We start from the raw sequence: 16,483 nt of genomic DNA, 5'->3' as shown, positions 1-16,483 counted from the left end.
CCCCCCCCCCCCCCTCCCCCCCCCCCCCCCCCCCCCCCCCCCAGCGCCGCCGTCTGCCAGGGACCCCGCGGCGTTTCCGCATCCTCCGGCTCCTGGCCATGGGAGGACTTTGCACCGCTCCGGTGCGGCAGCCAGATTCCGCATGGCACCCAGAGGTCCCCGGCACACGCGGGGCAGATCCAGCACAAGGAAGGAGGTGCCGCGTGGCAGGGCCCAGCCGCGCAGGGCCGGGTGCTGGGGGAGCGGCAGAGGGCTGGCATGCTGCCCCCGCCATTATCTGCATTCCTCAGCTATCCAACGTGGGGCTGGGTGCGGCCACGGCCATGGGGAGGGGGCCGGCAGCGCCGTGGGGCAGGACACGGCCTCCTGCCCACGTCCCAGCTCCATCGGCTTCATGCTGGAGCCACCTGCCACGTCCAGGGGTTGCCCGTGGCGGGGAGCAGATCCGTGGACCCCCTCCTCCAAGGGGAGACGCTCTCAGGAAGGGCCAAGCCCTGGCAGCGAAGCAGTCGGCGCTCGCGAAGCTGGGAATATTTCGGCAGGCAGAGAGCAGGCAGGGCAGGCAATCTGGCTCCTCTGCCAGGCAGCCCACGCGGTCCCTCAGCAGGGCCGGGGGGAGACCGGGCTGAGACCCCCTCCCCGGCTCAGCCATCAGAGCCGCAGAGACCAGAGAGAGGAGGCGGTGCTGCGACGCGTGGACTCGAGTGAACCGGAGGAATCCAAACAATATCCCCTTTCTTCAGCGTTCCCGTGGCGGAGGGAAGGAGCAGAGGAACCCTGATTAGAAACAGTGCTGAGGCGAACGCCCCCGGGGAGCTGAATCAAGGCACCGGGGTTTGTGCGTTGTTCGGGGCGGCCATCGCTCAGCCCACCGTGGTTTGCTGTGAGAGGACACGAGCGATGGCGGGGGGTGTGTGTGTGTCAGCCTCTTCCCAACCCGATGACCAGCCGCCGGCACTTCAGTCACCCCACGGAGCCATTTCTAAACAACTCTCCGACTCTCGCCTCAACCCTGGGCTCCTCAGCCACTATGGGAACACCAAGGGCTGCAGCTCCGTTTCATCAACCATGTTATTTGGCCTCTGCAGAAGCCTGGGTCTGGCCAGGTTTCCAGCAGAGCTCAGCAATTCAGGACACTGGGACGGTGTGGCACTGGCTATCAAGACAGGCCCCTTGAGATATCTCAAGAGTCAGACACCCAAATCGCTCACCTCTCTGGAAAACTCTGGCCTTCATATCCAACTCACCTGTTAAGATGGAAATTAGCCGAGCAGGCAAGATAAAATCGCACAAGACCAGCCCCACGATAGCCCCCGGGGAAAGCCAAGAGCCGGTTTTGTGTGACAGTTCCCTCTCCTCCAGCATCCGCCCGCTCCTTACCTGGTGAATCGGACTTTGCAGATGTTGCACTCGTAGGGCTTCTCCCCGGTGTGGGTGCGGATGTGGCGCGGCAGCTTGCCAGCCCCCTGGATCACCTTCTCGCAGATGGGGCACTTTTGGAATGCTTTTGCCCTGATCTTCTTCTCCACCTTCTGGGACCAGGACGGATAGACGTCGCCCTCGTTCGAACTGCCGAAATATTTCAAGTAATAATCCATGACCCCATCGTCATCTTTTCGGTCATCCTCCCCGAGCTGCTGTCTCCCCACGGAACTCATCATTTGCTGCAGCAGGGCGCTAGCAGCCAAGCCATCCACCTCCCTCACATCATCCTCCGTCTCCGCTCCAGCAGGAACGAAGCTGGGGGAGTCACCGGCTTCCTGCTGGTCCAGAGGCCCCCCCGGGGTCCCCTCCTCTTCTCCCGGTGTGGGCAGGCCACGGCCGCTGTAATGTCCATTCTGAGAAGGTGAAAACAAGGAGCCAGGAGCCGCCTCCTCCTCCTCCCTGTCCAGCCACATGGCTGAATTGCTGTCAGGATCACAGTCATTTGGCTTTGGTCTTTCGTTTAGGGGGGCTTGCGAGTAGAATTCTATGCCATTGCAGTCCGGCTCCTCCTCCTCCTCTTGGCCTCGGAAGTTCAGTCTCTGAAGGTCTCTCAACTCTGGGTTGGTCCACGGAAAGCTGCCTTGGTGGCCATTGACGGGGTTGCTCTGGAAGAACTCCAGGTACTCTTTTGCTCTGAGATGGTTCCTTTGATCAATTTGATCTACTGTATCCATCTGGTCATTTTTGGCCAGAATCTTCCTGTCCAGGAGATCCGTGCAAACATCCCTTACCGCCGGGATCTCCAGCAGTGTGGCGGCATTGAGGATGTCATTGACATTTGAAGTGCTGACAGTAAGGGTCGCGGTGTAAGCGAACTCCAGCAGAGCCGACAAGGCGTCCGCACTCACAAAGTCTATCTCATACACGTTTTGCTGGTCCACCACTAACCCTGAGGTGAAGAGCTTCTTGAAGTACTGGCTGCACGCCGCCAGGACGGAGCGGTGGGTGGGGAACTCCTGGCCTTCCACCAAGATGATCACGTCGCACAACAGCCCGTTGTTTCTCTGCTCATTCAGACTGCTGAGGATGTCGCTGCTGTGATCAGGGAACGGGATCCCTATGGGGCCGTCCACGCCACCCGCCATCTTCGATGCAAAAGGCTACGAGAGAAGAAGGAAAGCGCAATGAGTCACAGGGGCCTTGGCTGCTTGGAGGCATCACAACGCACGGGCAAACTCCCAACGCAGAGCAGGTAGCTGTCCGCCGATGCCAGCGTGCTCTGCAACAAGCACTGGCTATCGGCTGGCACGTCCTCTGCACCTCTCCACATCACCGTCGAGTCTGCCGTCCTGCCCAGCATCTAAGACGTGCCTCCATCAGCAGGCAAGGGCAGACCCGTGCTTACCTTCACTCTGGGAAGGAGGAGGAGAAACACAGCCCAGGTGCTCTCAAGATAGAGTCTGGGAGAACAGCTGAATTAGCACGGATCTGGGCCAGAGCTAGCAAGCCTTGGCAAGGGCCAGGGTTAATACAGCAAGACAGCATCTGGACCAAGCTGGCAGGCGTGCCCAGCATTGGGCTACAGTGGCTCGTCCCTCACCAGTGGACCCCGGTCCACCTCTGGGAGTATTTCCCAATCCCACCGCTTCTACTGGAAATGTCCCCTGCTCATTCAGACTTGCTCTGCCCAGCCAAAGTCCTGATACAATCACGTAATCGTTGGGAAAATCGTTCCCATCGCTTGTCCCTGGGCTCCCGGGGTCTGCAGCTGCTCTCAGACAGATGCGAGCAGGGTGCTGGCAGGGAGCATCCTTTGGAAAGGGCACAGCAGCGAGCTCAGCGCTCAAGGGCACCGGTGTGCAAGAACAGGGGAGCACCAACCACCCCAGCCTGCTGCTAAGGGCGTTTTACAAACAGCCGAGCTTAAACACTTAAACCCAAGGCACCCGCTGCACCTTCCCCAGGAACATAAGCCTCTGCAGTGGCCGGAGAGGAAAGGAGACCGGTCTCATGAAGCGCCGGCAGCAGACCTGGCACCAGCCCCTCGCATCTCAGAAAGGCTTTTCAGCAGAAGCAGCAGTTCTTTCCAATGCCGAGGGTTTGTTTGGGAAAAGATAAATAAGTCACTCCTGATGCGCTAGCACGGCAGAAACAGATCCACTTGACTTTAAATACACCCTCTCTTCAAAGGCTGAAAAGCCAGAGTGAACCGAGCAGCCCGGTGCTGGCTCACCTCTGTTGGGAAGGGATTCCCCATCGCTGGGAGAGGGGCACCAGGGTCAAATGCAGGCAAGAGCAAAACCTGCCCAGCTTCACCACGCTGCCTGCTCTGAACAAGCCCCTGAATTCTCCCAGGCCCTGCCTTCTGATCCCCCAAACTGGGAATAATATTTCCCTCCTCTCTGTCTCAAGCCGCAAACCCCTCTACTCCTTGCCACAGAGATGCTGTCTGCCTATAAATCAATGTATTTCCACACCCACCCCCAGCAAGCGCTGGATCCTTAGGGGCTAACACAACCCGCAGCGTATCCACACACAAATAATTTCGTTCGCAAAACCGCTTGGCACAAGTGTAAGTATCAAAGTCCCCAGTTTACAGATGGGGAAACTGAGGCACAGAGGGAAGTGGCCTGCCCCACGCAACGGGGGGCGGGGGGGGATGGATGACTCAGGAGCACATCCAGAACAGAAGTAATTACACAGGAAGCAACTCCCAGCACCGTGTTATAGCACGGGGAGCTAGCAACCAGGTTGCAAAACAACGCTCGCTTCCCGACATACGCACCCACCCCCATTTTGGGCTTGCTAGCAGATTTCTCAGTAGTTCTCCCTATTTTCTGATTTTTAAAAAGCTTCATTAATTGAAGGGAAAAAAAAAAACCCAAGGAATTTCTGCACCTTCTTGTTTTGTACAAAGAAAACATAGGAGAAGGCAGTTCTGAGGAAGTTCTGAGCCTATGAAACACCAATCTGAAGCAAACACCTCAATATTAAACAACAGTAATGCATAAACCAGCCTTAAGCTCACCATGCCAAAGTGATGGAGAGGGGTCAGGCTGGGAAGGAAGAACCAGAGGAGCCAGGCTGGATGCGCGGGGTTGCTGGTGCAAGTCCTGCCACCAAGACCAAGCGCCGAAGCAAGGCAGCTTCCCAAGACGCCCAGAGCAACCTCCTAGGCTCCTACAGTGGCAGGATTTGAACTCAGAGCCATTATTTCACAGGGGTTTTTTTTAAATAAAAAGTCCTTGCTAGGGAGGAAAAGGCTGTTTGATGGCTAAGCGCAGCATGGGGACCAGGAAAGGCAGCACTCCTCCAAACTCGGGCACTGGCTTCAGGTGTGACCTTGGGCAAGGTCACCACATCTCTGCATCCGCAGGGGATCTGAGGGACATCCCCCCCCCACCAGTCTTCCCAAGAAGCTGGGCTACAACAGGGGAAGCCTCCGCTGCCTCAGCATCGCTTGCCCCATTCCCACCAGGGCAGCCCCAGAGTTGCCCAAAAGCCCCTGATCTGAGCCACCATGGCACTCCGCTCCCCAGAAAAGCCTGTCTGATACCCCTGTGCCCACCCCCCCAACGACATCAGAGCCTTCTCCCCCCGCTTCCCCTCTAAATTAGATGCTTTACAAAGCTTTTTCCCCCCTCCCTCTAATGAGAATTTGAGCTGCGTGAAGCATTTTGAAGCTTCAGGCAATAGTCTTCTGGGCAGCCAAGCTTCGTCACCCACAGAACCGGGCTTTGTCGGCTGCGGTGCCCGGCTCTGGGGACCGAGGGGGCCTGGGGGAGCAAGTCAGGCCGTGCAGGCAAGGTCACCCCCCCTCTGGCCAGGGGGCCGGGACAATCAGCCGGACAGTGTGGGAACGGCTGCAGGGTCATGAGACTGCCGAGGGCTGGCATGGAAAGTTGTACAACTTCGCAACTCATTCTCCTCGCACAACACGCCCTTTGTGTCCCTCATCTGCGGCGGCCGAGAACGTCGAGGGGCAAATGGGCTGCCCTGAGCCCCCCAGGAACGGCTTCGGCACCCGGATGCTCGAGCCATGGCCAGAGACTCACACGGCCTTAAAAATCACACCCTTTTCCCTTTTCCCTTTTCAGGGGGCTGAACAGCCATAGTATTAAAGCCTGGGGATTAGTAACAAGAGACAGAGCTTTCCACCTTTACAGGTTTGGAAAAAAAAAAAAAAAAGAAAAACAACCAACAAACCCCACCACCTGCATGCAGTAGGAGCAGGCACAGGGTGCAACCCCACAGCGGCAGGATGGGTGAAATCCACTTAGAAAGGTCCCGACAGCCAGGTGACAAGTGACAAAAGCCGCTGGCATGACCGCCAGCTAGTCCCCTCCTTGGCAAGAATAAGGTCTGAATGGGCCACCAAGGGGGAGCTTCAACTACTGACCTAAATTTCCCAGGCAGCTCTTTTCTCTCTCTACACCCTCCGACCGCCGAAAAGGCGTTACACACTTGTTGTCCCAGACTGCGTGTCTCTGCAGGGTTGCAAAGATGCCACATTTCACCCCAAAGTGGCTGCGTATGAGAAGTTAGGAAATACAACTTGTAGCAGCTGAGGGAGCACCATCAACTTAAAATACAGTCCATTTGAAAGAGAGTGTACAACAATACCAGCGCTCTCAAATTTATTTACAAACCTTATTTACAAACCTGGCATAACATGACATGCGTCCCTAACTACTCAGCTAACTCTGCTTTCATTCGTGCTGAGCCTGCTCTGCATTTCCAAAATACCAACGCAACCAATCTTCGGCTATCCCCGGCTCCCCAGGTCAGCCCGACACAACTGCAGCCCGATTCCAGGCCGGAAAAATGTAATTTTTTTGTGTGCAAGAAGTGCTGCTGAATGCTGCGAGCGAGGGAAGCCCTCCGCCTCCCCGAGACGCTGCTCGCGGCAATCTCAGCTGTTCCACCTCCAACTGGTTTTGCACTGAGGCCGACTGTAGTTTGATGCTGCTCCTCAACACTAAAAGGGTATTTTCTTAAGCTCAAGTTATCAACTCGCTCCTTTCAGACCTACCAGACGAACTGCAAAAGAGCAGAACAGAGTGTTAAACGAAACCCCTGAGCTTGCACTTTACTCACCTCTGAGTCCAGCAGGATGTCACCCAATCGCTTTCCTACAGGAGTTCTGGAATTTAACATTTACATTCAAATGAGACGACCACATTAAGATGGGATCACAACCAAAAGTGCTGACGAAACACTGCTTAATTACTAGTTTTCCACATAACCTCAGTGGGTTGTTTGGGGTTTTTTTTGTTGTTGGTTTTTTTTTCCCCTTTTGCTTCTCTGCATTTCTTTAAAATTTAGCTGGGTGAACAGAGGAACCTGAGCAGCTTACACCTCTGAAATACACAGGTATCAGGTGTAAGAGCTAAGTCACATCTGGTTAGCTGGGTAACAGCGAATGTTTTCAATGTGCTCTTCATCCGGAAAAGATCCCAAATCGCTTTACAAAGGCAGGGCTCTCCTCTCCCACAGAGTTGCCACCCACTCCAGCAGCACAGATGAGAAGCTTGAGCAACACTACGCACCTGCTCGGGGCAGAAAGGGAAAATTATCATCGCCTTTTCCACCGAGCACGAGGCGAAATGGCTTTAGGGCACTGCTACGATCCACAATGCAAGGTTTCCTGGGAACAACTGTGTTTTGGGCTACAGCACGTGGTTATTTGGCCTCTTGAAGCTCAAGGTACCAAAGGAATGGAGATCACAGGTTGCTAAGCCCAGTTTCTTAGAGGAAATGCACATGACAGTGTCAGGGCAGACTTTGCAGCAGCGCTGCTGTGTGGTAGAAAAGAATTATTAAAATAATGTTGCTATAAAAAACAAAAAACAACAAAAAAAAGTCAGTGGTTTGCTGCCCAAGGCCCAAACATTATCCTAGCCCTCACTCACCACCAACTGGAGAAACGGGCATTTTTTCCCTATGAATAGCTCACCCCAATTATAGGTCACACAATGTAAGTCCTTGTCTCTTCGCTTTATATTTAGGGAGCAATCATCCCAGTTCCCCCCTTCCTTCTTCCAGCTGCATGGACACATCTGCAAGCCTGGATCCCTTGAGATAAAACGCAGCTCTCCGGCCATTTGGAGCATGAGCCATCATCTCTGCTGACACCAAGCTCTGCAACATCCCAAGGACAAGCCCAAGCAGGTCTCCCTCTGCCCAGGATCCACCCTAAACTATGCAGAGGCCTCGGGAAACACACCTAGCACGCAGCAGCATAAAGCCAAAAAGGTGGGAAGATGGTAGGCAGGAGGAAATGAAGGAGGGCGTTTTGCCTGCTTGGGAGAAGTCACTATTTCAACCACTCTATGGTGCTATTAAAATTCAACTGCTCTCTAGAAGGAATGCGCTGTCGGCAGTTTAGTGCCAAACTATCCGAATTATGTGGACCTGCAAAACAGATGCATGTTCTTGAGAGGAAGACCCTGCACATCAACAGGAGCAAACTGCACTGTATGAAAAAATTAAGATAAAATAAAAGCACGCCGACTTTTTTTTTTTTAAAAACTCTAGATTTTGATAACGCAATGGGAAGAATTTTTTTGTGTTTAGCAGGTAATTGAGCCATCAACAGCAAAAAGTGAATTCAAGCTTTCTTGTATCTTGACTGGACATCGCATCTGGGGTAAAACACCAGAGGACACATATGGCATGACCAAGATCATGCAGCCATTGAAGTGAAGAGATCAGAGCAGAACAAGCACCCTGCAAATATCTGTGGCCTCTTTGTGGACAATATGGCTCTGTTTTCTGCAAACGGGCATCCCCTCCAGCCCCCTACAAATCCCCATCTGAAGGCACTGACTCTGGGAAGCATCTTATCCCCCAGTGCCTCTGCCCCAGCTCTCAATACAGGTCTCTGTTACTGCAGCTCTAATCGCTGAATTCACATGAAGGCTCATCTAAGGAACAAGACTGACCACATCATGAGGATTCAGTTGGCTCCCAAACAGGCACTGGGCTCCTGATCACACAACCAGACCAAACTACCACTCCATTGGTTCCTCAAAGCAGGGTGGTTGTTTTGTTCTGATCCTTCCAAAGATCAGAGCTTTCCAAGCATCCTGCTTCAATGTCTCAAATTTAACGTGAAGTGGAAAAACAACCGAGGTGCTATGACAATATCCGAGAAGGTAGCCCAAGCTCCTCAGTTACAGCAACCACCCCTCATTTCAGTCCAACTCGATGAACTCGCACCACTATCAGGTAAGCAAAACAGCTGGGGTTTTCCTTGCCGCTGCCAGGTCTGACCTGCCAGGGAGGTTTGCCTCTCCCTACTGTCTAGAAATATATGCCTGGGCAGCATAGGAAGCTCCAGCACAGAGTCAACCCTTGTTCTAGGACTGTTTCATACCAAGCAGCTGCCCAAGGTGAAAGGAAAGCCACCCAAAAGCCTGCAGATACATCAACGCCGATCCTTCAGCACGGATCAACGCCACATCCCCCATCTTAGAAGAGCCAAAGAACTTTACGAGCCATATATCAACAGGGAAGAAACACCTAATACGCCACAGAAACAACAGTATCTGGGGCAGGACGCACAACGCTTTAGCAGCACAGAAGTTCAGACAGGAAAGGAGAATCCCACATCCTGCTACGGCTGCCAAGGGAACTCTGGTAGGAAGAATATCTGGTAATTGCTCCCATTGAAGTTTGGACGGAGCGCTGGAATTGAACGCCCCTCGGACCCTCAATGAGCATCATGGGAACTTTAACGACCACAAGTAATAAAGAACCTTGATTTTCCTTCATATTAAAAAAAAATAATAATAACAATCCCCTTCCACAGCAGAGCACCTCAGAGGTAGGGGCGGTGCCAAGAGTTGCCTTTGCCATGGTGCTTTCCTCTCCTTGGGCTGGCCAAAAGGGGCAGATCTGCAGAGCCGGTGGAGCAAGGACAGCCCTCCCCCCAGACACCAGCAGCCATTTCCTCGCTCAGGAACGGCTGCATCCTGTGCTCATTCAGAGGAGCCTGCGTAGGTCTGATATATTTGGCAGAGAATCTAAATTAGGCTGGAAGAGCTGCATTGAAGAATTTGGATGAAGAAGTCCCAAGCCCACGTTACAGCAGTGTTTCAGCTCAGGTATTGAACCGGGCTATGAAGGGATGACCACCAAGCCTCTCATCAAGGTGACACATTGCCTAGCAGCTCCTGGACAGACAGGTTTTGGGGGTAACTCAGCAATCTCTCTGCTACCTCGGGCGAACCGTGGCAGCTGATTGAAGGTATCCCCAAGAAACCCATTTAAATTTTACACCTCAACCCATTTATAATCTTCTCAGTGTTCAAAACTGCCCCCCTCCCTGCCCTTACCACTATGTCAGCAGTGGGAAGAAGTGAAGGAGAACTTCACCGACACTTTGGTGGTGTAACAGTGACCGCTCGTGCCAAGCCAGAACCAGAGCAAGAGCAACTGGAACCAGGCTCCTGAAGTCCTCTGGCAGCACTGGGTTGCAAAGCAAGCAGCAGAAGAGATGGTGTGACCACAACAGAGCAGAGAGATAATGACTACCCGGGTGGAGCTGGTCTCTGGTGCTGTTAACGAGATGCTAGAGGTCTGGGATTCCTCATCACACTAAAGGAAATCATTAGGGACACTGCTACGGAGCATACCAGGAAGAAAAGTGCTTGTTGCTCTTCATTTTCCAAAACTGCTTGAATTTAAGTGCTTTTTTACATGTTGGTCCAGAAGAGAAAGGACATGCCAGATGTGGCTTTTTTCTAGTTGCATGGACAGCGGAAAGACAAGTGTCGCTGAGGAAAGGGCTCACAACTACCAGCTTTAACACCAAATCCAGGGTCTGACCAACCAACCGACCCTTCAGCAATCCCATCCCTGTTTCCCTCCTTGCCTCCCCCATTCAGGCTCCGCATTTTGATTCAAACTCTGACCTCTAAGCACAACCACAACACAGAGAGCATTACTACTGCTGACTAGGAGAACGAAACCAAAACCAGCAAAGGGAAAGTCACCTGCAGCAGTGCACAGGGCCCATTCCCGACATGTCCCTAGTGCTTGGCGGGGGCGGGGGGGAGAAGCACTCTGCATCTCCCAGGACAAGGTCTATGGCTTTCACGTAAACCTAATGGCATTCACCGCCCAGAGGAGACACAGCGTGGCTCCATCTCTAAAGACGCTGGTAGCTAACTTCCGCAATTAAGAAAACAGACAAGGGATGACCAAATGTCACGCTCTGCAACGCTGCGGATCCCTACCGATGTCTGTAACTGGGAAGGGATTTCCTTCCAGGGCACAGCACAGCCTCGCACAGCGCACAGGGAAGTTCGGTTTCTGCTGCAGCATCGACTACTGGCAAAAACCAGAAGTCAACTTAGACCCCAATAGACGGCAGTGGTCTGCTCCCGCCTGCCACGTCACATGAAGCACCGTGGCCCAACCTCCACCAGACCTGTTACGGCACATCTGAAAGAGGCAGCCGTGACGCAGAGCCTCCCCATCCTGCCACCCCTCCAAAACCGTCCTGTGCCGGATCAACACACGGCCCTCTTCCCCGCTGACAGCAACAACCAGGACGTACTAAAACTTCTCTTATGTTGCAAGGTTAGCTTGAACTGGTTACTCCACCCAGACCTCCTTGACAATTTTCTCCTTCGTCATCAGAGACCATATTTAATCCAGGAGGAATGTGCCTTGGTTCAAGCTCGTGTAGTCACAGACCCAAAGCCAGCGCGTGTCCCTTGAACTTCGGTGCATGCATGGGTTTACTTTTGTGCCAGAAGCCGCCCATCACCAGCACCATTGCTCTGCCTCAGCGTTTCTCAACATGATGGTCCCAAGTTCCATCACAAGAGGTCTTCATGCTGGGACTGCCTCTGGGCAGCACAAATTTCTCTGCACTGAGAAGAAATGAGCCACCGCCATCCAACGAGGAGGCTGAGAGCTGCCCAGCGACCCTCAGACCCTACTGCAAACCCACCTTCACTCCAGCAAGGCTGCGCGCGAGTTGTTCCCAGGCCTCCCTCTTCTCCTCAGCTAAGCCACTGCAGCCTACGCACACAGCACTGAGCCTGCTGAAAATGTCCAAGCATGGTTTACGGGGACAGGAAGGCCGGCCACCCTTGCGTTAATGGAAGCTGCTTGTTTTGCTGCTGAAACAAACTCTTCAAAAGCCAAGCCCAAGTGTGCCCACACGCCTGTTGCCGCAGCCCTCCGACGGGTTTTCTCCCACATAGCTCCGCTGTTGCCGTACAGCAACAGAGCAGCTCCCTGCAAAACCACAGCGGGGTTTTCAGGAGATCCTGCAGAACACCAAGCCCTTGCTATTCAGCCCCTAGTTCTGAGGCTTTCTAAAGTATTTAGGAGAAGTTACACGCAAAGGGGAAAAAAAAAAACCCCACACAACATCAAACTCTGTGTTTCAATCCTGGCTAAAGGAGCAGCCCTTGCCTAGGAGCACAGTGTGTATGGAAGAGGAAGGTTTCTTTTTCAGCTCGAAAGCCTCATAAGCCTGGAGGCACCGAGATCCACGCAGAAATAAGCTGCCAGCATTTCAGAAAGGCAACATTTGGCCCCTTCACCAAAAGGAGCGACTGAAGACTCATCACGAAGAAGTGAAGCCACCGCCAGTGTTAACCCACTGCTCGGCAAAGCATGAGGGCTGAGCGGGGGCTGCGGGACCACCGGCATGTCCCAGCTGCTCAAGACTGGATGAAAACTAGAGCTTCTGCGGGTCATATTTTTATACCCTCCTCCCCTTCAGAGACCAGGCACAACCACAGACCAGCAAGAGTCCAGAGCCAGCACTCCCCACTCTGGCCAAAATCCCCCCAAGTCACCATCAGCATTTTCCCCCAAGAAAGGTTGACAGCATCTGCCCCCCTTGCACCACATCCCCTTCCCCTGTCGCAGCTTCTCTCCTTCTCCTAAACTGAGAGAACCATAAGAATGGCTCAAATCCCAAATCCCCCCATTCCTGCAGCACCCCCCCCAGCGCTCGCCTGTTTCCTGACCTGCTCCCTGCACACCCGGTTCTCCAGCCCAGCTCCCCCTCGAGCCCCAAAAATCAACCCGTCCCTCTCCCATCCCGCAGCCATGTCACAGGTTCCCCCTCTCAGCCTCCGCGTACTCCCCCTCTGAGAAGCCTGACGTTTCCTGCCCTGCTCCTACTGCCTTCCTCGTTCGATGTTGGAGGTATAGCATTAACCTAATTGCTTCAAATGGCACCTCGAAGACGGGTTGCCTTTTCCACACCAGGAAGGGGGGAAAAAAGGGGAAAAAAAAAAAAAAAAAAAAAAAAAAAGATTGGAGTTTACTGACAAAGCAGAGCATACCAGGCAGGGCAGTCCCTTATGTAATTCCTAGTTTGTGGATAAACAGACAGCTCGTCTCGCCGTTCTTGACTCCACGCGACGTGCAAAAGCGAATCCTGAGAGCAAGCATGCCACGCGCTTCATCCCCGGCAATGCTGTCCTGCCATGAAGCTCTTTTCCTTCCCTCCTCGGCGCACGACTGGGCAGCACGGGGATGAAGGGAGGGAACGCTGAACCGGTACCGCATGTACTCTGCCTGTTGGGGCAAGAGGCTCCGAGTAACTAGAGAGCAGCAACCTGTAGCTACAAGCCTACCTTCAATACTTGCCCAGCTCCGTGTCGGGTAGGCACTCAAGCAAACAAAAAAAAAAAAAAAAAAAAAAAAAAAAAAAAAAAAAGAAAAAAAAAGAAAAAATCTACTTACTGGTTTCCAGTTTGCCGGTGGGAAATAAGTAGGTGCACGAACCAGGAAGGAAACAGGGCACACAACTGCAGTTTAAGAGCAGGCAAGAGGGAGTTAAAACACAGCGCTGGGACACTTGGGAGCATCCCCTGCTCTTAAAAAAAAGCAGGGCAGCAGTCCTTCCCGCAGCAGGGAGAGGATCTCACACAGTTTCAGATAGGCATTACGGAACCACAGGGGTGGAAAGCGGGAGGAAAAGGGTCCCGAAGGTGGTAACCCTTCACAGGCAAAGAAATCACCCAGCAAGCGCCTGCGCCGTGTGTTTCTGCCCGAGCCCTGGCACCCCGGAAGGGCACACGGATCCATGCACAGCTTCGAGGAGATCGGCAAAAAGTATTTGAGACAGCAAGGCTGTCGTCAGGGAGACTGTGCTCCTGACAGTCCGGCTGTACGCATTTTTTAAGGGGTCGGCGAAGCAACGGCGTCGGAAAGCCGCTGATTGCCAGGGGATCTGCGGCTCATCTCACCGACGTGGCCTTGGCTCCCACCTGCAGCCACGGGGCAGCTCGCACCAGTTTCCAGTTTCTCGCACCTTGTCACATTAAGAGAGGACGCTGATCCCTATAGTTTCCTTCCACCTGCAGCCTGGAGCTGCTGCCCGAGATCCTGCAGGAAGATTTACAAGTCCCTCAGACGGCTGGGTGTCCGGGGGTGGGGAAGGAGCCCCACCGCGATTCGAGGCACAGAACGACTTTTGCACCGTTTGCACTGTGGAAGTCACGTCCGGACTCTGCTACAGGAGCCAGCAATGACACCGGGGAGGCAGGGAAACTGAAACTATGCGCGGAGGGAAGACGATACGGCCAGGGAGCTGGGCGAGAAACAATTGTCCCTGGATACTCACGGAGGATCCCGACGCCTGTCTGACCTCGTTTACTCCCGCTCTGACGTCCTACCAGAGCTCCTCTAGGACCAGCGGGATGCTCCAGGCACAGGTATCGGGACAGACACATGGCTAACACCAATCGGGAACACAAACATGTGCCAGTTTGGATCAAAGGGTCATGAGATTGGGTGCAAATGCTTCTCTTCATCCTAGAGACTCACTGTCTTTCTCCCTTTCCCCGAGTTTTGCTCGTCAAAAGGCTTTTAATTACAGATTGAAACCAGTCTCTTCAAATTTGAGGTTAAGGCTGGTTGAGAGCATAGTTAAGAGCAACTATTTATTGCTTTGACTATGCAAGATAACCAGTAGGATTTTAATTGTTTGCCACAGAAGTCTTCTCTTTCAATAAATGCAGCATCCTGAGACTGGGAAAAAAATCCTGAAGTGTCAGTTTTAATCAAGATTAAGCCACAGTTCTCAAGCATTTAGGCTCCGTCTCAAGTGCAGACCAGGAATTTCACAGCCTCCCCCCCGCCCCCAGTTTTTAGGTTGGACACCTGCAGGGGACTCGATTCTACAGAGTTAAAACCCAGCACTCAGGTAGCACTTTATCTGCCAAATGAGGTCTTGAGTAAGACAGGCAGTGCAACCAAACTATCGCAGCACCTCGATATAAGCATAAATTTCTTCCCTGATTTGCGTCCCATGCCGACATCCAGATTCTCACGCCGGGAAAACAACTGTAATTTTCAATTCTGCTTTAAAAGTCACAAAACACAAAGCGAACCCACCGCATTCACCATGCCAAAATTAATTCCACCCAGCCGCGGCTGGCCCAGCACCTCTACAAAGCAGAGCTTCTTATTAAGCCCACAATACAGCTAAAGATCATCATCGGACCCGCTACCACAAAGCGACAAGATGCATATATGAGCAAAAAATAAAGAGCAAAAAATAAAGAGTTGCAGATCAGCAGAAAATGAAGAACTACTTTCATTCACCACCAAATTTATTAAGAGCTCATGCCTTGCAAAACCCTCCCCTGAGTTACTAACGCAATTAAGGCTTGGTGGAAAAATCCCACCATCTCACCCATGTTTGGGTTGCGCCTCTTCACTCCCTCTTTCACCAGAACAAGCCTAAACAGGGGCCAGAATGAATATTAAACAAGAATGGCTCCTCTCTAATAAACTGCTCAGTTTCTCTCTGTCTCTCTTTTTTTTTTTTCCTTCCCCTTTTAAAAGTTGTTTAAATACAACATCTCCAGCACACCATCAGAATTAAGCCAGCCCGTCTCTTCCTGATTGGCCTCCAGAAGTGCCCACATACTGCAATTTCCAACCAGGACCAGCAGAAACATTCAGAAATAAAACATTTCCTTAAAAAAAAAAAACCAAACCAAAAAAACAACCAACACTTTTTAAAATGACGGGATGACCTTTTAGCTCCACTGCACACAACTTCAACCCTCATTAGGCTGTAAATTCTTCCAGGCAGAGACCTTCTCTACCCGTGTCTATAACGTACTTATATAATAAGTTAGGGTTTCGATAGCCAAGACAATTAACAGCACAGGGAACACGGCTAATCTTGAACTCGGACCAGCACCAAACTCTTACCAAGAGTCCTTGAGCCGAGAGAAACTTTGCTGCCCAGCCTCCTGCTGCCCTGCAAGTAAGAGGGTCTCCAGGAACTGAGCACATGGGAGAGCCAGACAAGGCACAAGCAGTCACATCGGTTGTGGGTGCATGACAGGAACTGTTGCTTTCAACATGGGAACACCGGGATTTAAAAGTTCTGGCAAGAGGAAGCCCCAGGTGCCAGGAGTCCCAGTCGATGTGCAGGTCCGAGGGCTTTTCCCGCACTATCGACCCAACGCAAGCAACGAAGCCCTTTCCTCAGTCAGCAACCAGCTTGCCTCCGCTTTCAGACCACGGTCACCGAAGCAATCTGCCCGTGACTTTGTCTCCTGCCATCAGGCTCACAAACGCAGCGCTCCTGGGGAAGCTGGCAGTAACCTTCGGCTCTATCTCGGGGTGCTCAGCACGGGAGCTTTGGGTACCCGAAGGGCGAGCTCGATTCCCGACCCACCGCCCCAAACTCAAGAACCTCGAGATGGGGGACAGCGAAGACAAGGAAGCGTCACAACCCTGGCCAAGCGGAGAGGCCTCCCCTTCGCTACGAGCGAGGGATGCTGCCCCCCATGTCAACCTCTGCAGCCAACTCGTCGGCCTTTGCTGCTGCGCAGGTCCAGCGGCGGGGGAGAGAGGCTTATCCTCTTCCAGGGCAGCCCTCTCTACGCAGGGCCCAGCCGACGGCTTTCAGGGCCCCAGCCACCGAGGAGGAGGAGGAGGAGGGGTGGGGGGGGGATTATCACTGCGAACCGCCGCCGGCTGCCCGACCGCCCTCTCCCCGCTCAGCACACGGGGGTGGGTGCGGAGCCGGCCGGGGGGAGATAAGGAAGGGGTGGGC

The 16,483-nt window shown here is 53.2% G+C and overlaps 1 protein-coding gene across 3 annotated transcripts in view; it reads right to left on the bottom strand.

Annotated features, from left to right (window-relative positions):
* Positions 1-16,483, bottom strand: part of ZBTB7A (zinc finger and BTB domain containing 7A) — a 20,724-nt gene that overhangs the window by 3,393 nt on the left and 848 nt on the right. The window contains exons 1-3 of one of the 3 annotated variants that reach the window (XM_010562274.1): positions 13,147-13,234; positions 12,744-12,978; positions 1,381-2,585 (exon numbers count right to left, since the gene is read on the bottom strand). In XM_010562274.1, the coding sequence (XP_010560576.1) occupies positions 1,381-2,570 (1,190 nt within the window). In that variant the 5' untranslated portion in view covers positions 2,571-2,585; positions 12,744-12,978; positions 13,147-13,234. Of the gene's footprint in view, positions 1-1,380; positions 2,586-12,743; positions 12,979-13,146; positions 13,235-15,630; positions 16,375-16,483 lie in introns of those variants that run through there. The other 2 variants (XM_010562271.1, XM_010562272.1) reach the window with 2 other exon arrangements.

Source organism: Haliaeetus leucocephalus, unplaced genomic scaffold, assembly GCF_000737465.1.
Source record: "Haliaeetus leucocephalus isolate CR32 unplaced genomic scaffold, Haliaeetus_leucocephalus-4.0 Scaffold157, whole genome shotgun sequence".
In the NCBI taxonomy this organism is placed as follows: Eukaryota; Metazoa; Chordata; class Aves; order Accipitriformes; family Accipitridae; genus Haliaeetus; species Haliaeetus leucocephalus.
Note: the sequence above shows the minus strand (reverse complement) of the source record. Positions and strands in the feature narration are given on the sequence as shown.